At 47.3% G+C, this 23,286-nt stretch overlaps 1 protein-coding gene across 3 annotated transcripts; it reads right to left on the bottom strand.

The window, feature by feature from the left end:
* Positions 1-1,051: 1,051 nt before the first annotated feature.
* LOC140489244 (small integral membrane protein 45) lies at positions 1,052-22,942 on the bottom strand. Of its 3 annotated transcripts, none has more exons than XM_072588578.1 (3): positions 22,814-22,903; positions 21,404-21,776; positions 1,052-12,491 (listed from the first exon to the last, which is right to left on the bottom strand). In XM_072588578.1, the coding sequence occupies exon 3, from the start codon at positions 12,469-12,471 to the stop codon at positions 12,265-12,267; it is 207 nt and encodes a 68-aa protein (XP_072444679.1). In that variant the 5' UTR covers positions 12,472-12,491; positions 21,404-21,776; positions 22,814-22,903; the 3' UTR covers positions 1,052-12,264. The 3 variants fall into 3 exon arrangements, with proteins under 3 accessions (XP_072444679.1, XP_072444678.1, XP_072444680.1); XM_072588577.1 differs by having other exon boundaries at positions 1,052-12,473; positions 22,814-22,889; XM_072588579.1 differs by lacking the exon at positions 21,404-21,776 and having other exon boundaries at positions 1,052-12,473; positions 22,814-22,942.
* Between the last annotated feature and the right edge of the window lie 344 nt (positions 22,943-23,286).

The raw sequence follows: 23,286 nt of genomic DNA, 5'->3' as shown, positions 1-23,286 counted from the left end.
CCGAGATGTCACAACAGACTCCACCATCTTTCACTGGCAACCATGGAAACATTAAGGGACAACACTACAAATATAGGACAAGCCAAACAGAGAACAGGCAGGGAATTCCTAGAGGCATGGCACTCATCCACAGATTCAATCAATAAGCACATCGACCTGGACCCAATATACCAACCACTGCAGCGGACAGCTGGAACTGACAACCAGAAGCTACAGATTCAAACCACTATAAATGTCGAAGGAAAGATCACAGAAGCGCTTCACAGGAGGCTCCCGAGCACTGAGGATGTCACCTAGACAGGGGACGAAATGTCTGCAACACAAATTCCCAGCTCGGCGAACAGAATCACAACAACGAGCACCCGAGCTACAAATCTTCTCACAAACTTTGAACATTAAGGAGAAGAGTAAATCCTTCAAAATCAGACAAGTTGGATTCTTGTGAAACATTTGGATTATTGACTGCCCATCCCAACGGCAAAGGATGAAAAAAGTACAGAACAGCAAACTGCAGAATCAGCTGCTAGGGGTGGTTAGCACCGTTACCTCACAGTGTCAGGGACCTGGGTTCAATTCCAGCCCTCAGTTGAATGTTGTGTGGAATTTGCACTTCCTCTGTGTGTCTGCATGAGTTTGCTCTGGTTTCTGTCCACAGACGTGCAGGTTAGGTGGCTAAATTGCCCATAGTGTGCAGGCTAGGTGGATTAGCCAAGGTTAATGTGAGGTTACAGGGATAGGATGGGAGGGTCAGGGCAGACTTGATGGGCCAAATGGCAACTTTCTGCACCGTAGGATTTGAAGTTGTGCTATTTTTCTGGATAGGGGAAACGCAGGGACTTTGTACATCGAACAATCCCAGCAAGTCTCTGAGTTTCCTCGTACCTGTCCCCTAGAAGGTGACTTGGTCAGGCCTTTCACCACAGGGAGGGAAGAGCCATCCTAAAATAATGGGGATGGAGAACCCAAAACATGTACCTTTCTTGGTTCCTATTTCACTCTTGTTCTGTGCAGAAAAACCTCACTGAAAAATTAAGAAAGAATGCAACAGATACATGAGACAAACCATTTTAATTCAGAACACACTTGAGAGATGCACCATAGCCTGTGAAAACAGTCACTGATTGCTGCAAATATGAAAATAAATATCTGCATCTTGTCAGCTTGTAGATATTAAGCATAGATTTGGTACAGTTAGCTATTAGCTACAAACAGGTACAGTGAATAGGAGGTTAAATATTGCACTTGCCAAAGTCTTAAACACTAAGTTGTAATTTTTAAATTTAAAATTAACCTGCTTTTCTAAATAACATGTTCAGAGATGTTGTTACACACCTCTGTGGGACTTGAACCTGGGACGCCCAGTCTGGTGGAACAGACTACACCATTACAGCATGGTATCGTACAATGCATTTGTTTCAACAAGTAGCTGGTTATATGAGCAACTCTGATTGGTATTAATTGAACAGTGCAGCTACAAGCAGGACAGGTTAAACATTGTAATCAGCTTAATCTGATGGTGGCTGCCATGTTGAATGGGTTTTATCCAGTAGGTGCGATGTAATAATAGTTAATGAATTTGATAATGGACAGTGAGCTCTCTCGTTGAGACCTACATTGAGGAGGGCAATCTGGATTGAGACTATTACACTGGAAATGATCGGAATGGAGGAGATTTTTCTGGAAATATCATGCTGTTTGTTTGCAATGACACTAGCTGTGTGGATCAAACTTGGAGTGTTTGTTTTTGTATCTGTTCATGGGATGTGGCCAGGCCAGTATTTGTTGTCCATTCCCCGATGTCCAGAGGGCATTTCAGTGTCACCCACACTGCTGTAGGTCTGAAGTCACATCAAAGAAGGCTTGGTTAGCTCAGTTGGCTGGTTTGTGATGCCAACAGCGTGGGTTCAATTCCTGCACTAGCTAAGGTTACCGTTCAAGGTGCCACCTCCTCAACATCATCCCTCACCGCAGGTGTGGTGACTCTCCAGGTTAAACCACCACCAGTCATGTCTCCAAGGAGAGACCAGCCCCATGGTCTTCTGGGATTATGGTGACTTCAGTCACATGACCACAGATAAAGCAAGTTGTTCTCCCCTCGCTAAAGGGCATTTGTGAATCGATGGGTTTTTCCTCAACTCTTGACAAGAGTTCCACGTTCATCATTAGACACTTAATGCCAGATTTTTACTGAATTCAAATTTCACAACTTGACATGGTGGGATTTGAACCTGGGTCTCTGGATTAATAGTTTGGTGATAATACCACTAGGTCACCACATTCTGCCCGGAAAGGGTTCACTACAAAGAGAAAATGCATTGGCAGGGAAACAGGGTCAGCATTTCAGGTCAATCATCTCTCAGCAACCACTAGGGAAAGATAGACATGTGACAGGATTTTAGATTAGATTCTATACAGTATAGAAACAGGCCCTTCAGCCCACATCGACCCTCCGAAGAGCAACCCACTCAGACCCAGTACCCTACCCTTTATTTATCCTTGACTACTGCACCTAACACTACGAGCAATTTAGCATGGCCAATTCACCCTAACCTGCACATCTTTGGATTGTGGGAAGAAACCAGAGCACTCAGAGAGAACCTACACAGACAGGGGGAGAACATGCAACCTCCACACAGACACTCGCCCGAGGCAGGGATCGAAACCAGGTCCCTGGTGCTGTGAGGTAGCAGTGCTAACCACTGAGAGACGGTGCCGGGAACAGATTGGGAAGAAAGATCTGAATGTGACGTGTGTGTTAGAGTGAAGGACAGGAGAGACTAAACGGGAAAAGGTTTCATGACACAAAGGGTTTCGTAAAGAAACAGGAACACGTGCCTCGATGATGTGTCAATGGCAGAATTGAAGCCATTTGGATGAAAGACAAAGGAAGCAATGAGAAAAATAAATCCATCAGCCAAAGAAGATGATAGAGGCAGGGGGTATATTTGATTTGTGACTAGGATACCTGACAAACTGATCAAAGGTAGAATCCCTCCACTGCAGAAATAGACCATTTGATCCATTGACTCCACTTCAACTCTCAGAAAATCATCCCACCCAGACCCACCTCATCCCTGTAATCCTGCATTGCCCATGGCTAACCCACCTAGCCTGCATATCCCTGGACACTATTGTCAAATTGCCCACAGCCAATCCACCTCACCACATTCTCTGCACTGTGGGATGAAACAAGAGCAAACCCACACAGACACAGGGAGAATGTGCAAACTCCACACAGCTGCCCGAGGCTAGAATCGAACCTGTGACCCTGGCGCTGTGAGGAAGCAGTGCTAACCACTGTGCCACTCTGTGATACTAAGTTTAGTTGAACATACAGAGCTGGGCCTGAGATTGCTCTGTGACTTGTGATGAATTTGGATGTATGAATTCACTGGGTTTGGGGGGGAGCTCATACGAGATCCTCTGATTAATTCAGATTCACAAACCACATGAGCAAGTGTTTTGAGTGCAGTCATGGTCTGTTTTACTGACGTTATCAATGTGATCATTCCAAGTTCTTTTCCTACAATTGCAATGTGCCATTTCATTTAATATTACAGAAGGAAAGTTGTCGAATCGACCAAGGCTTTTGGTGAAAACCAAAATATTCAAGCAAACCCTCTGAGTGTCTCAGTGACTCACAGCCAAAGTGAGACAGCGGTGGATCCAGATTTTGATGACAGTATTTCAACGGAGAGAAATCTGTAACAAATTCAGGTGTCGCTCATTGAAACCCACAGTTTGAGATTTAGTGGGACAGACGTCACGTACACTTTAATAACACCAGACCTTGATTTGAAAGGACTCTGTTTGATTTCCAATGGCTGGAATTTCAGATTGCATGGTTGCTATCAACATTAAAACATCAAATCTGATTTTCTGTGCCAGTTAGCTGTTACAGGTTAAGGGGAGTTGTGGAAAGTGGCTCCTTAGGGAATCGTGTTGGAGCTGTCAAGTTTGTACAGGCGGTCTCCGAGTTATGCCAGATTCTGTCCTTGAGTGAAATTGATTTGTACGTGAGTCAGAAGATGGTACAGTACAATCTAAAATAGTCGTTTGTGATGAGGAAATGTTTGCAGGTCAGATCTTTAAAATTAGTATTAACATAGCTCTGTATGGGGTGGCACAGTGGCTCAGTGGTTAGCACTGCTGTCTCACAGTGCCAGGGACCTGGGTTTGATTCCAGCCTCAGGTGACTGTATGGAGTTTGCACATTCTCTCCGTGTCTGTGTAGGTTTCCTCTGGGTGCTCCAGTTTCCTCCCACAACCCAAAGATGTGCAGGTTGGGTGAATTGGCCATGATAAATTGCCCGTAGTGATAGGTGCATTAGTCAGAGGTAATTAGAGGTTAGGGGAATGGATCTGGGCGGGCTACTCTTTGAAGGGTCGGTGTGGACTTGTTGGGCAGAAGGGCCTGTTTCCACACTGTAGGGAATCTAATCATAAATTGTAAATTGGAAACCACTTACAGTTTCACACATTTACAATCAAGGTCAATTGATGTGCCTGACATCAAAATACAGAGTTTTAACTCAGAATTCAGTCATAGCAGGAGACTCCTAGAAGAGCCAAGGGAATGCATTGGGGATATACTCAAACCTTCCCTGAAAAGGTCAAACATCGCCAAATAGGAGGTGCTCCCTCAGGAAGGCACAGACACAGTAAGAGACTTCATCAGGAAGGGGCAGAGGTGGGGGTCAAGGCATTGGAAGCGATTGAACAGCCCATCTCCCCAACCCTTCAAACAGCACCTGTCCCGTGTGTAGGTCATACTTTGGATTTATCAACCATCTGCAAACCCGTGGAAATGGACCACCCTTGGCCCAGAGACACTGCTTCAAAAAGGACAGCCTGTAAGTCGACCTTCCTCATTTTGTCCAGACTCCTTCCATCAGCTCTCGTGTTTGAATCATAGAAACATAGAGGACAGGCACAGGAGGAGGCCATTCGGCCCTTCGAGCCTGCTCCACCATTCACCATGATTACGGCTGATCATCCAACTCTATAGCAGAATGCTGCATTCTCCCGATAACCTTTTTCTCCCATTCACCCCAAGTGTTATACCTATCCTTCCCTTGAATACAGTGAATGTTTTGGCATTAACTGTTTTCTGTGACAATTAATTCAGTAGGCCTCCTTATCTCCTTATCTCCTGATAAGCTTACCTCTTATCAGGGAACCGAGAGGAATTTTTTCTCCTTCTAAATAATGCACACGATGCGCATCCTAATAAAATACAATGAGAGAAATGCTGAACTGTTTCTAGCACCATCCGAGTGGGTTCCCACTCAATTCAGTCACTGCTCAGAGGTTTATCTGATATTGGGTCATCTGTTGAGCATCCAAAAGCTCATAGTCACCTCAGGCGACTGACTGTGTGGAGTTTGCACATTCTCCCCGTGTCTGCGTGGGGTTTCCTCTGGGTGCTCCGCTTTCCTCCCACAGTCCAAAGATGTGCAGATCAGGTAATTGGCCACGCTAAATTGCCCGTAGTGTTAGGTAAGGGGTAGATGTAGGGGTATGGGTGGGTTGCGCTTCGGCGGGGCGGTGTGGACTTGTTGGGCCGAAGGGCCTGTTTCCACACTGTAAGTAATCTAAAAATCTAAAAAAAAGGTTAACAACATGTTTTGTTGCGACTGGATGATTTTTAGAACATCAGATATTTTGAATCATATTGTTTCCCTTGTTGTTTATCGTGAAGCAGAGCTAATCCATTAATATAACCCCTAATAAATTCACTCTTAATCTTCCTAGGACAGTAAATCCTGGGTTGAAGTATATTGAAGAATTGTAACCTCCGTTGTTGTTTTATATAACATTCAGCTAAAAAATGTCCCTGCAAAATATGCGATGTTTTCCTTCTCTTGGATATTGAACATCACAAATAGAGTGATGTTCAAAATGTTCATCGGGTTTGTTTTGAACATCACATATACAGCACGGAAACAGACCCTTCGGCCCAACCAGTCCATGCTGACTATAATCCCAAACTAAACTAGTCCCAGCTGCCTGCTCCTGGCCCATGTCTCTCCAAACCTTTCCTATTCACGAACTTATCCAAATGTCCTTTAAACACTGTAACTGGACCCAAATCCACCACTTCCTCAGGAAGTTCATTCCGCACACGAACGACTATGTAAAACAGTTGCCCCTCATGTCTTTTTAAAATCTCCTCTCACCTTAAAAGTCTCCCCCCTAGTCTTGAAATCCCCCAGTGCAGGGAAAAGACACCTGCCATTCCATGCCCCCTCATGATTTTATAAACCTCTATAAGGTCAGCCCTCAGCCTCCTAAGTCCCAGGGAAAAAAGTTCCAGCCTTTCATTATAATTTAAACCCACCATTCCTGACAACGTCCTGGTAAACCTTTTCTGAACCCTCTCCAGTTTATTAATTTCCTTCCTGTAACAGGGAGACCAGAACAGGACACAGCACTCCACAAGAGGCCTCACCAATGTCCTGTACAACCTCAACATGCCAACTCCTGCCTTGTCCTTTCCCACAGTCTCCGGTGACATTATAATGCCTTCAAATTGATTCCTTTGGACCATCCAAATTGGAGCACATTGTGGACCATTCGGCCCACTTGATACTGTTCCACCATTTGATAAAATATTCTGATCATGCCCTCAGCCGCTACTTTCCTGTCTGACTCCCCCACCCCCACAACCTTTGACTCCCTTTTTAATTAAAAATCTCTTTCACCTTTAGAAATATTCAGAGACTCAGCCCCTACTGTTCTTGGGGGGGAAGGGAATTACACCTATTTATGACCCTCTGGCAGGGATGCTTTTAAATGTTTTCCTTGCTGAAAGCCGTACATTCTGCATCTCTGAAGGAGCACGGTGTTCTGTCTCTGCAACGTAAAGATTTCCTCTTCAAAATGCCCCCCTGTTTGTTTAGCTCAGACTTAATACTGTAAGAGATAGGAGCAGAATTAGGTCATTCCTTCCACTGCTCTGCCATTCTCATAAGACCAAATGCTGATTTTCCTCCTCAAACCCATTTAACAATCCAGACCCGTATCCAGCTTTGACTTAAGAGTGTGAAAATCTGTCAGTTTTACCCAAGAGTGAACTCGATGATTGAGCCTTCATTGCCCATGGGGCCAGAACGTTACTGGCACGGTGGCTCAGTGGTTAGCGCTGCAGCCTCACAGCAGCCGGGACCTGGGTTCGATTCCAGTCCTCGGGCGACTGTCTGTGTGGAGTTTGTACATTCGTCCCCTCTGTCTGTATGGGTTTCCTCTCACAGTCCAAAGATGTGCAGGCTAGGTGAGTTGGCCATGCTAAACTGCCCATTGTGTCAGGGGTAAATGTAGGGAAATGGGTCTGGGAGGGTTGGCTGGGTGGAATGGTCTGTTCCCACACTGTAGGGAACCTCTTTATTAGACTCCCGAGTCCCTTCAGTGAAAGGATTCATCCTCATCTCAATTCTCAGTGACAAAGTAAGTCCCCCCTCTCTGTGATCACCATGGAGATGCAGACAGGCTGTTTCCCCTCAAGGGGGGATCAGGATCTGAGGGGGTGAGCTTCCAAAGAAAGGGAAGACGGAGGTGAGGAAGGAATTTCTTCTCTTGCGGCACCTGTGAAATCCTCTTCCTCAGAAAATGTACTTTAGGGATCCTCACCCAGTCTGGGCCTACATGTGACTCCAGACCCACAGCAATGTGGTTAACCTCTGGACAATTACGGATGGGGAATAAATGCTGGTTTAGCCAGAGATGCCCTCGTCCCGTGCATTAATTGAAAGAAAAGAGCAGCTGCCAGTGAATCTATTCAAAGCCACATTTGATGGATTTCTGACCAACAAAAACCATAACACATAGGAGCAGAAATTAGGCCATTCAGCCCATCGAGTCTGCTCCACCATTCAATCATGGTTGATAGGTTTCTCAACCCCATTCTTCTGCTTTCTCCCCATAACCCTTGATCCCCTGACAATCAAGAACCTTCCTATCTCAGTCTTAGATACACTCGATGGCCTGGCCTCCATAGCCTACTGTGGCAATAAATGCCATAGATTCACCCTCTCTGTGGCTGAAGAAGGAATATCATGGGTGTTTTGGAACCAGATAGAAAATGGAGATAACACCACAACCAGATCAGCTGTGACATTACTGAATGGAGGATCAGGCTTGATGGGCTGAATAGCCTACACCAGCTCCTGTCTCTTATGTTCTTAAGACATTACCCTAATATCTAACTATGCTAATATGTTAGTTGGGATTTTTACCTCACGAATGTATTCCACTTCCTGATCATCTTTCGTAATAATTATTTATTCTGGGCAGCGGATTGCTGTTGGCTCTGTTCTGGTGATCGTAGATGAATAGTTGCATTAAAATGGCACAATCAGCAATTAAACAAATCCGCATCCAGCATAGATGGCATTAGAAATAAGGCTCAGGAAAGATCACAAGTCACTCAGTCCTTGGAGGTTGCACATGATGTTGGTGAGTGCCTCTTCTGGAGTACTGTACCCAGTTCTGGTCGCTATGTTATAGGACAGGGAGAGGTTATTAAACTGGAGGGGGTTCAGAAGAGATTTACCAGCATCATAATCATAGAATCGCTACAGTGTGGAAACAGGCCATTTGGCCCAACAAGTCCACACTGACTGTCTCGAGAGTAACCCACCCAGACCCATTCCCCTACCTTATTTTCTACATTTCCCCCTGACTAATGCACCTAACCTACACATCCCTGAAGACAATAGGCAACTGCCCACGGCCAATTCACCCTGACCTGCCCATCTTTGGACTGTGGGAGGAAACCGGAGCTCCCCGAGGAAACCCACGCAGACACTGGGAGAACGTGCAAACTCCACACAGACAGCCACCCGAGGCTGGAATCAAACCCAGGCCCCTGGCACTATTAGGCAGTGGTGCTAACCAATGAGCCACCATGCCACCCATATATTGCCAGGAATGGAAGATTTGGGTTATAAAAATAGGATGGATTTTTTTAACTGGCATGTAGGAGGTTGGGATGTGACTTTACTGAAGTTAATACAATCATGAGGGGCACAGATAAGGTGAATAGCCAAGGTCTTTTCCCCAGGGTTGGGGAATTCAAAACTAGGGGCATATTTTAGAGGTGGAACAAGAAAGATTTAAGAAGGACATGAGGGGCAACATTTTACACAGAGAGTATGTGAAATGGACGTCCAGAGGAAGTGATGGATGTGGGTACAGTTACAATGCTTAAAAGACATTTGGATAAGTTCATGATTAGGAAGGCTTTGAGGGATCTGGGAAAAATGCAGGCAGATGGGACTAATTTAGGTTGGGAACAGGGTCAGCAGAGACTGGTTGGACTGAAGAGCTTGTTTCCATACTGTATGACTTCATGGAATGGATTTGTGAAAGGGAGGTTGCAATCTGAACATACGGATTAGGAACAGGAGTAGGTTTTATAGCCTTTCAAGCCTGGTCCTCCCTTCCATAAGATTACAGCTGCTCAAAATTCCTGATCTAACAACCATCGAGCTTGTAAATGCTTCATAGAGCCATAGAGTCATAGAGATGTACTGCGTGGAAACAGACCCTTCAGTCCAACCCGTCCATGCCGACCAGATATCCCAACCCAATCTAGTCTCATCTGCCAGCACCCAGCCCATATCCCTCCAAACCCTTCCTATTCATATGTCCATTCAAATTCCTCTTAAATGTTGTAATTGTACCAGCCTCCACCACCCTCTGGCAGCTCATTCGATACACGCACCACCCTTTGCGTGAAAAAGTTGCCCCTTAGGTCCCTTTTATATCTTTCCCCTCTCACCCTAAACCTATGTCCTCTAGTTCCTACACCCCAGAGAAAAGACTTGGTCTATTCACCCTATCCATGTCCCTCATGATTTTATAAACCTCTATAAGGTCATCCCTCAGTCTCCGGCGCTCCAGGGAAAATAGCCCCAGTTTATTCAACCTCTCCCTGTAGCTCAAATCCTCCAACCCTGACAACGTCCTTTTAAATATTTTCTGAACCCTTTCAAGTTTCACAACATCCTTCCAATAGGAAGGAGACCAGAATTGCATGCAATTTTCCAACATTGGCCTAACCAACATCCTGTACAGCTGCAACATGGCCTCACAACTCCTGTACTCAATACTCTGACCAATAAAGGAAAGCATACCAAACACCTTCTTCACTATCCTATCTACCTGCGACTCCACCTTCAAGGAGCTATGAACTTGCACTCCAAGGTCTCTTTGTTCAGTAACACTCCCCAGGACCTTACCATTAAGTGTATAAGTCCTGCTAAGATTTGCTTTCCCAAAATGCAGCACCTCGCATTTATCTGAATTAAACTCCATCTGCCACTTCTCAGCCCATTGGCCCATCTAGTTCAGATCCGGTTGCAATCTGAGGTAACCCTCTTCGTTGTCCAGTACACCTTTAATTTTGGTATCATCTGCAAACTTACAAACAATACCTCCAATGTTCACATCCAAATCATTTGTATAGATGTTGAGGCACTTAGGGGCATTGAATGGGATTTCCTGTCAGCAGCACTCCCATTTTCTCTCTTGCCCATTCATTGACCTTCGCCCCCACCCACCATCCTCTCCTTTGCATCTCCCCATCTTGGTGCATGACCTTCCAAAGGTTCGGGAATTTGACTGGAGCTGCTCCCCCCTCCACCGGCTTGGCCGTGAGCTCAGGAAAACAGCCATTTTCTGCCAACAAGGAACAAGAGCAGCTCAGCAGATTCCGAGCACCATGTTCATTTTGTTAGTCAGTCACTGTCAAATGGATCCTTGTCCCGACTGCCAGGGAGCTGATAAGACTTTAAATTTGCAAACCTATTTCGTGGACTCCCATCCTTCTCACCTCATCATGGGGGATAGTAACTTCTCCAGATGCTCAGTTCTGAGGAAGGGTCACTCTACCTGGAATGTTCACTTTGATTTCTCTCCACAGATGATGCCAGACCTGCTGCACTTTTCTGTCAACTTCTGTTTTTGGTCCAGGTGTTACGTTGGTTAAACTGGGAGCAGGAGTTGGCCATTTGGCCCTTGAAGCCTGCTCCGCCCATTAATACGATCATGCCTGATCATCCAACTCAGTCCCCTGTTTTCTTTCCCATACCCTTTAATCCTTCCAGCTGTAAGAACTGTACCTCTCTCCTCCTTGAAAACATTGGCCTCAACTACTTTCTGTGGCAAAGAATTCCACAGGCTCACCACTCTCTGGGTATCTCAGTCCTAAATGGGCCATAAAGATGTAGAGCATGGAAACAGACCCTTTGGTACAACTCAATCTAGTCCCACCTGCCAGCACCCGGCCTATGTCCCTCCAAACCCTTCCTATTCATATATACCCATCCAAATGCCTTTTAAATGTTGCAATTGTACCAGCCTCCACCACTTCCTCTGGCAGCTCATTCCATACACGTTCCAACCCTCTGTGTGAAAAAGTTGCCCCTTTTATATCTTTCCCCTCTCACCCTAAACCAATGCCCTCTAGTTCTGGACTCCCCCATCCCAGGGAAAAGACCTTATCTATTTATCCTATCCATGCCCCTCATAATTTGTAAACCTCTATAAGGTCACCCCTCAGCCTCCGACGCTCCAGGGAAAACAGCCCCAGCCTGTTCAGCCTCTCCTTATAGCTCAAATCCTCCAACCCTGGCAACATCCTTGTAAATCTTTTCTGATTCTGTATCCTTAAACAGTGGCACCCTAGTCATTGGGAATATCCTTTCTGCATTGACTGGGTCTGGTCCTGTTAGAACTTTATAAATTTCTGTAAGATCCCCCCTCATTCTTTGAACTCCTGTGAATATTATCCCAACCATCCAGTTCCTTCTTCATACATAAGTCCTCCCATCCCAGGAATCAATCTGACAAACTTAAACAAGTTGTTGAACTTTTACAAATAAATATCGCTTGCTATCCTCCTATTAGGATGAACTTGACAATCAGCTTTAAGGGCAATTTTCTTCATGACCTCAAAATTAAATTATAATTGCCATGCCAAAGGGTCTATTTGAAAAATTTGGTATCTTATTACAGAGGAACCTCGATTATTCGGCATTTGATTAACCAGACTTCAGATCGTCCAAACAAGACTGCAAGGTCGCGATGCTTGGCTAACTATGTTATCCGGCATCGATTATCCGGCATTCAATTAACCGAACAAAATTCTTGACGCCCGTTTCCTTCAAGATAATCAAGGTTCCTCTGTAAATGCTTATGGGTTGCACCAATGTTTGAGGACAGAAGCTAATGTTTGTTCACGTGGATCTGCAGTGGCCGCTCTCAGACCTCAGGGGCCCGAAATCCCAGATTGTCCCGGATCATCAGTGTTTTCCGGACCTCCTGCTCCGTGATGGGACGCTGGGTCCGCCACTTGTGCGCCTCCTGCAGGCCGGGCTCAAAGTAGTAGATGCAGGCCCCGAAACCGACCAGGATCAGAATAGAGATCATCAGGTAGACGGGCACGAACCAGTCCAGGAAGTGAGGCATCTCTGGAAAAGAATGGGAAACTAAACGGGTTTAGTCAAGACATTTTTATTCATCATTGATTGTTTTATTTGAAACAGGCAAATGCATGGACTTGGCGAATGCTGCCTCACCGAGTGGAGCAGCTTCAGGGTCAAAGCTTGGAGGGTGGGGGGGTGGGTGGTACACCGGCAGTGAGGGTGTAATTGGCCAAGTGTCCTCCTTCTGTGCTGTAATCATGGAACCCCTACAATGTGGAATCAGGCCATTTAGCCCATCAGCCCACGCTGACCCAGCGAAAATCATCCCATCCCTGCATTTCCCATGGCCAATTCACATGGATTGTGAGAGGAAACCGGAGCACCCGGAGGAAACCCACGCAGACACGGGGAGAATGTGCAAACTCCACACAGACAGTCGCCTGAGGCTGGAATCGAACCTGGGACCCTGGCGCTGTGAGGCAGCAGTGCTAACTGTACCATCTCTAACCATCCTGTGACTTTAAAAATCTAAGAAGGTGAGGCAGTGGTGAATGGTTTAGACCAAAGCCAGATTCCAAGGAAGTGTGTCCCTCAGGAAATGGAGCGGTTTGAAAACAAAGGTAACAACATTCGAGTTGGGATGCTGCTTGTTTGGGAGGCTGGTGCAGGTCAGCATTGTTAGGGGACATGGGATGTGAAGTTGTCAGCAGAGTTTGCCTGGAGGGTGTGGTGAACATGGCGACTGTTTGGGAAGGGACAACACCGCTACAATGTGCTTCAGTGCTGAAGTTAGACATTAATATCTCAGCCCTCTGACCTTATCGTATACAGATACTCGAGTAATAGTCGATCTCATGTCAAAGTCGACCCCCTATGTTTGGCCAAATAACCTGGAATTTTTCATGTATCTCATGTAAAAGTTAACTGTAGCTCTTCCACAGATAACAGATCAACATTTATGGGTCAGTGTGCCGCCCATCACACCCCTCTCCAGCTTTCCAGTCTGCCAGTCGTTCTGCTCCACTCCCAGTCTTCCAGTCCACCGGCTGTTGTGTTCCACTCTGGATTTACAGAATTACCATAATTTGTTTGTTTTTACTGTATTCATTTAGAGATCAATTGGGCTTCTGCTAATGATACAGGACGAAGTTTTATGGGCAGGAATTTCAGCCCCTCAAAAATAGTTAGTAATAGTCGACCCTGTAAATTTAACCTTAAAAATTAGTCCAAAAAAATTCGACTATTACTCGGGTATATACGGTAACGTGAAGTATGGTCAATGTAAAAACGTTATCTGAGATGGATTTGGATGGTCTTTTCCAGACCTCAGAAGGAATGGGACTATTGACCATGACCTTTCCCATCAACAACTCTTGCCCAGGGAGAGTGCGGGTGAGCTGTTGACAGAATTAGTTCATATTGACGCACAAAAGGTGTCTGAGATGGAAGAATATAGCTTTGCGTTTATATCGGATCTTCCATGACCCCCAAGTGTTTGACAACTCGTTCAGATACTTTACAAAGTGAGGTCACCACGTGCAGCAACAAACTTATAGGCAGCAACCTCTACCAAACAGCAATGTGCGAAAGAGCAGATTGTGCAATGCAAAGATTGTTAGAAACAGGAGCATGAGGCACTTGGACCCTCAAGCCTGCTCTGTCATTCAATAAGACATTACTGGCTTGGTCGTGGCCTTAACTCTAACTTGCAGCCTGCACGACCCTCTAGCCCAAAAGCCTTTGACTCTCGGCTCAACTGAAAACCTAACTCAACCCTGAACCTAATCAACGTCCCAGCCCCCAGTGCCTGCTGGGAAAGAGAATCATAAAGACTAACCTCTGAGAAGAATAAATGTGTCCTCCCCTCTGCCTTAAATGGAAGACCCTTTATTTTGAAACTGAGGGATCAATATTGATCTGGTGAAAAAAACCTCGCTGACCTTCTTTGAGATAGATTTCGATTTAGGTTTTATTATCACGTGCACTCAATTACGTGAGGAAAAGAGGACAGTGTACAATACACAAGGCCCCACCTTGGTACAAAGTGCCTCAGTACAAAATCTTAGTTTGCGAGAAAGAAAAATAAAGGCATTATTTAAAAGGTTCAACACTACAGTCTTATTAGTGTAAAGGTAGAAAAATAAGGAAATGCAGTTTTAAAAAAACATTACAAGTCTTTCTGGGCCTGAAGATGCTCCAAGCTGGGCTTTTCCACAAGAGGGTTTGCTCTGCAACACCACCCCCCACCCCACCCCCCCCCCACTCCACCCAAACTGGGATCACTGCCCCTCCCCCCCACACTGGGCTGACCTCCCACCCCCACACTGGGCTCACTCCCCCCCTCCTCCCCCAACACTGGGCTCACTCCTCTCCCCCCCCTCCGGGCTCACACACCCCCTCCCCCAACACTGGGCTCACTCCACCCCCCCAACACTGGGCTCACTCTCCCCACCCCCCACCCCCCCATTGCACACTGGACTCACTCCCCTCCCCCTCCCCCACACTGGGCTCACTCCCCACCCCTTCCCCACACTGGGCTAACTACCCCACCTCCCGCACACTGAGCTCACTCCCCTCCCCCTCCCCCACACTGAGCTCACTCCCCCCCTTCCCCACACTAGGCTGACTCTTCCCCCACTCCCACACTGGGCTCACTCTCCTCCCCCCCTCGCCCCACACTAGTCTGACTCTTCCCCCCGCCCCCCCCCCACATTGGGCTCACTCCCCCCCCCCCTCTCCCTCACACTGGATTCACTCCTCCCCCCCCCCCCCCACCCCACCACAACTGGGCTCACTACCCCCATCCCGACAACACTGGGCTCACTCTTCCACCCCCCCACACTAGGCTCACTCCCCCCTCCCCCATACTGAGCTCACTCTCCTACCCCCACACTGGGCTCACTCCTCCACCCCCAATACTCAGCTCACTCCCCCCCCCCTCCCCCTCCCACACTGGGCTCACACATCCCCTCCCCCAACACTGGGCTCATTCCACCCCCCCCAACACTGGGCTCACTCTCCCCACCGCCCCCCCCCCCACCCCCCACCATTGCACACTGGGCTCACTCCCCTCCCCCTCCCCCACACTGGGCTCACTCCCCCCCTTCCCCACACTAGGCTGACTCTTCCCCCACCCCCACACTGGACTCAGTCTCCTCCCCCCCTCACCCCACACTAGTCTGACTCTCCCCCCCCCCCCCCCACATTGGGCTCACTACCCCCCCTCTCCCCCACACTGGATTCACTCCTCCCCCCCCCTCCCACGACAACACTGGGTTCATTCTTCCACCCCTCACACTAAGCTCACTCCCCCCTTCCCCCATACTGAGCTCACTCTCCCACCCAAACACTGGGTTTACTCTCCCCCCGCAAACACTGGGCTCACTCCACCCCCCCCCCAACACTGGGCTCACTCTCACCCCCTCACCCACACTGGGTTCACTCCCCCCGCCGCCCTCACACTGGGCTCACTCACCCCCCCTCACCCACACTGGGCTCACTCCCCACCTTCCCCTCACCCACACTGGGCTCACTCCCACCCCCACCCCCCCAACACCCACACTGGCTCACTCCCCCCGCCGCCCCCACACTGGGCTCACTCCCCCGCCTCTCCCCCACACTGGGTTCACTCCCCCATCCCCCCACACTGGGCTCACTTCCCCCCCCCCCTCCCCACTGGGCTCACTCCCCCCCCCCAACACTCGGCTTATTCTCCCTCCCCCACACTTGGCTCACTTCCCCCACTGGGCTCACCCTTCTCCCCCCACACTGGGATCACTCTTCCCCCCACCACACTGGGTTCACTCTTCCCCCCCCCAACACTGGGCTCACTCCCCCCTCCCCCCATACTGGGCTCACTTTTCCACGCCCAACACTGAGTTCACTCTCCCCCCTCACACTGGAGTCACTCTCCCCCCCGCCCCCCCCCCCCCCCACGAACACTGGGCTCATTCTTTACCCGCCCCACTGGGCTCACGCTTCCCCCTTCCAATACTGGGCTCACTCTCCCCCCCGCCACACTGGGCTCATACTCTCCCCCACCCCCCACAACACTGGGCTCACTCCCCACCCCCACCATTGGGCTCACATTCCCCCACCACCCCCACACCGGGTGCTTCAGTTTCCTCCCACAGTCCAAAGATGTGCAGGTTAGGGTGAATTGGCCATGCTAAATTGCCCGTGGTGTTAGGTGAAGGGGTAAATGTCGGGGAATGGGTCTGGGTGGGTTACTCTTCAGAGGGTAGGTGTGGACTTGTTGGGCCGAAGGGCCTGTTTCCACACTGTAACTAATCTAAACTGTCATCTCTGAGGTCGAAATACCGACCTTCACTCTGACTCTCTATGATGACAATGTAACCTGTCCTGCAGTATTTCCCCTTCTTTCTCATAGAGTCATAGAAATGTACAGCACAGAAACAGACCCTTCGGTCCAACCTGTCCATGCCAACCAGATATCCCATCCCAATCTAGTCCCACCTACCAGCACCTAGCCCATATCTCTCCAAACCCTTCCTATTCATATACCCATCCAAATGCCTTTTAAATGTTGCAATTGTACCGGCCTCCACCACATCCTCTGGCAGCTCATTCCATACACGTACCACCCTCTGTGTGAAAAAGTTGCACCTTAGGTCTCTTTTATATCTTTCCCCCTCACCCTAAACCTATGCCCTCTAGTTCTGGACTCTCCCACCCCAGAGAAAAGACCTTGTCTGTTTACCCTATTCATGCCCCTCATGATTTTATAAGTCTTTATAAGATCACCCCTCAGTATCCAACGCTCCAGGGAAAACAGCCCCAGCCTAGTCAACTTCTCCCTATAGCCCAAATCTTCTATATCTGGCAACATCCTTGTAAATCTTTTCTGAACTCTTTCAAGTTTCACAACATCTTTCCAATAGGAAGGAGACCAGAAATGCAAGCAATATTCCAACAGTGGCCTGACCAATGTCCTGTACAGCTGCAACATGACCTCCTAACTCCTGTACTCAATACTCTGACAAATAAAGGAAAGCATACCAAATGCCTTCTTCACTATCCTATCTACCTGAGACTCCATTTTTGAGGAGCTATGAACTTGCACTCCAAGGTCTCTTTGTTCAGCAACACTCTCTGGGACCTTACCATTAAGTGTATAAGTTCTGCTAAGATTTGCTTTCCCAAAATGCAACACCTCACATTTATCTGAATTAAACTTCTCAGCCCATTGGCCGATTTGATCAAGATCCTGTTGTAATCTGCGGTAACCTGCTTTGCTGTCCACTACACCTCCAATTTTGGTGTCATCGTACTAACCATACCTCTTATACTCACACCCAAATCATTTATATAAACGATGAAAAGCAGTGGACCTAGCGCCGATCCTTGTGGCACTCCACTGGTCACAGGCCTCCAGTCTGAAAAACAACCCTCCACCACCACCCTCTGTCTTCTACCTTTGAGCCAGTTCTGTATCCAAATGGCAAGTTCTCCCTGTATTCCATGAGATCTAACCTTGCTAACCAGTCTCCCTTGGGGAACCTTGTCGAACGCCTTACTGAAGTCCATATAGATCACATCTACCGCTCTGCCCTCATCAATCCTCTTTGTTACTTAGAATATAGAACATAGAACACTGAACATTGAACAGTACAGCACAGAACAGGCCCTTCAGCTCACGATGTTGTGCCGACCATTGATCCTCATGTAAAGTAAACCTAATGTACGAACCTTCAAATTTCTGTGACCATATGCATGTCCAGCAGTCTCTTAAATATTCCCAATGACCTCGCCTCTACAACTGCTGCTGGCAACGCATTCCATGCTCTCACAACTCTGTGTAAAGAACCCGCCTCTGACATCCCCTCTATACTTTCCGCCAAACAGCTTAAAACTATGACACCTCATGTTAACAATTTCTGCCCTGGGAAAAAGCCTCTGGCTATCAACTCTATCTTGAACTCCTCAATTAGGTCCCCTCTCTTCCTGCTTTTTTCCAATGAAAAAAGTCCAAGCTCAGTCAACCTCTGCCCTCCATTCCAGGCAACATCCTGGTAAACCCCCTCTGAACCCTCTCCAAAGCATCCACATCTTTCCTATAATAGGGCAACCAGAACTGGACGCAGTATTCCAAGTGTGGTCTAACCAAAGTTTTATAGAGCTGCAACAAGATCTCACGACTCTTAAACTTAATCCCCCTGTTAATGAAAGCCAAAACACCATATGCTTTCTTAACAACCCTGTCCACTTGGGTGGCCATTTTAAGGGATCTATGTACCTGCACACCAAGATCCCCCCTCTGTTCCTCCACACTGCCAAGAATCCTATCCTTAATCCTGTACTCAACTTTCAAATTCGACCTTCCAAAATGCATCACTTCGCATTTATCCAGGTTGAACTCCATCTGCCACCTCTCAGCCCATCTCTGCACCCTGTCAATGTCACGCTGCAGCCTACAACAGCCCTCTATACTGTCAATGACACCTCCAACCTTTGTGTCGTCTGCAACCTTGCTAACCCATCCTTCAATCTCCTCATCCAAGTCATTAATAAAAATTACAAAGAGTAGAGGCCCAAGAACAGAGCCCTGTGGAGCACCACTCACCACTGACTTCCAGGCAGAATACTTTCCTTCCACTACGACTTCATAAAAAAATCTCAATCAAAGTCTGTGAGAAGATTTGTAGCTCGGGTGCTCATAGTTGTGGTTCTGTTCGCCGAGCTGGGAATTTGTGTTGCAGATATTTCGTCCCCCCTGTCTAGGTGACATCCTCAGTGCGTGGAACCCTCCTGTGAAGCGCTTCTGTGATCTTTCCTCCGGCATTTGTAGAGGAAAGATCACAGAAGTGCTTCACAGGAGGCTCCCAGGCACTGAGGATGTCACCGAGACAGGGGACGAAATGTCTGCAATTCAAATTCCCAGCTCGGCGAACAGAACCACAACAAACCTCAATCAAGTTTGTGAGACATGATTTCCCACGCACAAAGCCATGTTGACTATCCCTAATCAGTCCTTGCCTTTCCAAATATATGTACATCCTGTCCCTCAGGATTCCCTCCAACAACTTGCCCACCACCGATGTCAGGCTCACTGGTCTATAGTTCCCTGGCTTGTCCTTACCACCTTTCTTAAATGTTGTGCCCTTGTTCAAAAAGGGCAGTCAGAGATGACCCAGGTAGTGAGCCATACTTCTGTTGTAGGAAAAGTTTTGGAAAGGATTATAAGAGATAGGATTTATAATCATCTAGCAAGCAATAATTTGATTTCAGATAGTCAACATGATTTTGTCAAGGGCAGGTCATGTCTCACAAACCTCATTGAGTTTCTTGAGAAGGTGACCAAGCATGTAGATGAGAGTAGGACAGTTGACGTGGTCTATATGAACTTCAGCAAAGCCTTTGGTAAAAGTTCCACATGGGAGGCTGTTGGAGAAAATGCAGAGACATGGGATTGAGGGTGATTTAGCAGTTTGGATGAGAAATTGGCCCTCTGAAAGAACGCAGAATGGTGGTTGATGGAAAATATTCAGCCTGGAGTCCGTTTACTAGTGGTTTACCAAAAGGATCTGTTTTGGGACCACTGCTGTTTGTCATTTTTATAAATGACTTAGACACAGGCATAGGTGGATGGATTAGTAAGTTTGCAGATGACACTAAAGTCGTGGAGTAGTGGGCAGTGTGAAAGAATGTTACAGGTTGCAGGGGGCACTTGGATAAACTGCAGAATTGGGCTGAGAGGTGGCAAATGGAATTCAATGCAGATAAATGTGACGTGATTCACTTTGGGAAGAATAACAGGAGGGCAGAATACTGGGTCAATGGAAAGATTCTTGTTAGTGTGGATGTGCAGAGGGTTCTTGGAGTCCATGTATGTAGATCCCTGAAAGTTGCCACCCAGGTGGATAGTGCTGTTAAGAAGGCATACGGTGTGTTAGGTTTTATTGGTAGAGGGATTGAGTTCCAGAGCCATAATGTCATGCTGCAACTATACAAAATGCTAGTGCGGCTGCACTTGGGATATTGCATACAGTTACAGGAAGGATGTGGAAGCATTGGAAAAGGTGCAGAAGAGATTGACCAGGATGTTGCCTGGTCTGGAGGGAAGGTCTTATGAGGAAAGGCTGAGAGACTTGGATCTGTTCTCATTGGAAAGAAGTGGGCTAAGAGGGAATTTGATAGAGAAATACAAGATGATCAGAGGATTAGATAGGGGAGACAGTGAAAGTCTTTTTCATAGGATGATGACATCAGTGTGTACGAGGGGACATAACTACAAATTGAGGAGTGATAGATTTAAGACAGATGTCAGAGGCAGGCTCTTTACTCAGAGAGTGGTAAGGGCATGGAATGCCCTGCCACTGTTGTTAACTCAGCCACATTAGGGAGATTTAAACAATCCTTGGATAAGCACATGGATGATGATGGGATAGTGTAGGGGGATGAGCTTAAATTAGTTCACAGGTCGGCGCAACATCGAGGGCCAAAGGGCCTGTTCTGTGCTGGTATTGTTCTATGTTCTATGATATCTGGTTGGCATGGAGTAGTTGGACTGAAGAGTCTGTTTCGGTGCTTTACATCTCTATGACTCTACGAGTCTAAATTGACCTTCTGAAGAGCAGGGAAAGAAATCTGCCATCCTTATCTGGTCAGGCCTGCGTGTGACAACAGACTCACAACAATAACTGCCCTCTGGGGTGATAACCATAGCCAAGGGAGCGCAGATCCTACAAACAAATACTTTTTAAAAAAACACAGAAATGCTAGCCTCTCTCAGAATCAAAGGAGACTTCTCAAGATTAATTTCTCATCAATCAATTGACAGACAGGACCAAATTCCCAATTATCCAGGGGATTTGGGAGATGTCAGTGTTAATCTCAGGAGGGACAGGGTTCAGCAGAGACTCCTGTGAGATTGTGAGCATTAGCTGGCACCTTTGGGAAGAGGCAAGGGTATAGCGCAGGAAGCATGCAGATCTGTTGGACCAGTGCCCACTTACCCAATGGGGATGGAGCTGTTTTCCTGATGGACTTGAGACCAGAGGACAGACGGGGTGTGGGACTGGAGGTCTCACCAGGATGGCCACTTCCTTGTTGTTCTCTTCAAGGTGCCCTTGACCAGTTTAAAGCCATGGGTTCTGCAGTGAGTCACCAGCCCCCAGTCTCTCCATTCCTGGCCCAGTTCTGCGCTCTGTCTGTCTCTCTCTCTCTCTCTCTCTGCATAACATCAATCTGGCAAACGTCCAGCCTGCACAGACCCCTCCCTGAAGGCTTTTCTAAGCCAATCGGAGTTTATGTTTTGGGGCTGAATAGATCTTTTTCTCATCCCTCCGTTGCCAAGGTAACCGGCTCACCGAGCTGTTTCATGTGGTGCTGAGGAGAGAGAGAGAGTGAGAAAGAGAGAGAAAGAGAGAGAGAATGGGGGAGGGTGCGAGAGATTCGAGGGAAGAGAGAGGGGGACAGAGGGAGGGGGGAGACAAAGAATGGGAGAAAGGGAAGGAGAGAGAGGGACAAAGAGGGAAAGGGGAGGAAGAGAGGGAAGAGAGAGACAGAAAGAGAGCAGGAGAGAGGGGCGGTAGGGAGAGAGAGTGAGTAGGAGGGAGAGAGTGTGGGAGAGAGAAAGGGATAGAGAAAGTGCATGACAGAAAGGGAAGGAGACAGTGCATGAGAGAGTGAGTGTGGGAATGAGACAAAGGGATAAAGAGAGAAGGACAGAGAGAGTGAGGAAGAAAGAGGAAGAGAGACAACAGGGGAGAGAGAGTGGAATAGGAGAGAGAGGAACAGAGAGGGAGAGATAGGAAAGGAGACTGAAATACAGTGTACAGGAGGGGGAGTGGGAGTGAGAGAAAGAGGGAGAGGGAGAGAGGAGAGATATTGAAAGGGAGAGAAAGTGAGGAAAGTAAATGGGGAGGGAGAGATGGTGGGGGAGTGGGAGAGAGAGAGAGACAGAGAGAGGGAGAGACATGAAACATCACATCAAAGGTTGACCTAGAAACTCTCAGAAACAGTGTGAACAAAGGCAGGCAGGGTCTGGAATTTTAAGTGATGTTTCATTTCCTCTGGCACTGGTTGTTGTTTAATGAATAGTCTGACTGTCCTGATTATTGATAATTGATAGTATGTTTCAGACTGATGGTGATGATGTGGAGATGCCAGTGTTGGACTGGGGTGTACAAAGTTAAAAATCACACAACACCAGGTTGTAATCCACCAGGTTTATTTGGAAGCATGAGCTTTCAAAGCGCTGCTCCTTCATCAGCTGGTGCTTCCAAATAAACTCGTTGGACTATAACCTGGTGTTGTGAGATCTTTAACTCAGGCTGATGGGTTTTACATAATTTTGTACAGGAACACTTCAAAATCCATAGCATTACTTTTAGTTACATACAGAACAAACAAGCAATACTCACATCAGTTGGTGTCACTGGCTTAGCTGTTGCACATTCAAATCAGTGTGTCTGTTGGTTCATGCTCCGTGCCAGGGATTTGAACACAGTATATGCAGACTAATGTACTGGTGGGGAATTGAGGGAGCTCTGTCCTGCTTGTCGTGCTACTAAACCGAGGCCCTATCTGGTTTTGTGCATAGACGATCCACTGCACTATTTTGAAAGAAGAGTAGAGTTCCTTCCTGATGCCTGGGTCAATGATTGCCCCTAAGTCAACACAAATGGAAAATGATTCAGTCATCGTTACCAGCCTGTGGACATATTTTTAAGGTGTCAGGAGAAAGATTTAAAAAGAGGAGGGGCAATTATTTTACACACCATAGGTTTGTGTGTGGAACAAACGTCCAGAGGAATGATGAGGCAGGGCTGGTGTTGGACAGGGGTGGACAAAGTTAAAAATCACACATCACCAGGTTACAGTCCAACAGATTTAT

This window comes from Chiloscyllium punctatum, chromosome 18 (assembly GCF_047496795.1).
Source record: "Chiloscyllium punctatum isolate Juve2018m chromosome 18, sChiPun1.3, whole genome shotgun sequence".
NCBI lineage: Eukaryota > Metazoa > Chordata > Chondrichthyes > Orectolobiformes > Hemiscylliidae > Chiloscyllium > Chiloscyllium punctatum.
Note: the sequence above shows the minus strand (reverse complement) of the source record. Positions and strands in the feature narration are given on the sequence as shown.

Coding starts and splice junctions, on each gene's coding strand:
- LOC140489244 (XM_072588579.1), bottom strand. CDS start 12,471: ATGCCTCACTTCCTGGACTGGTTCGTGCCCGTCTACCTGATGATCTCT.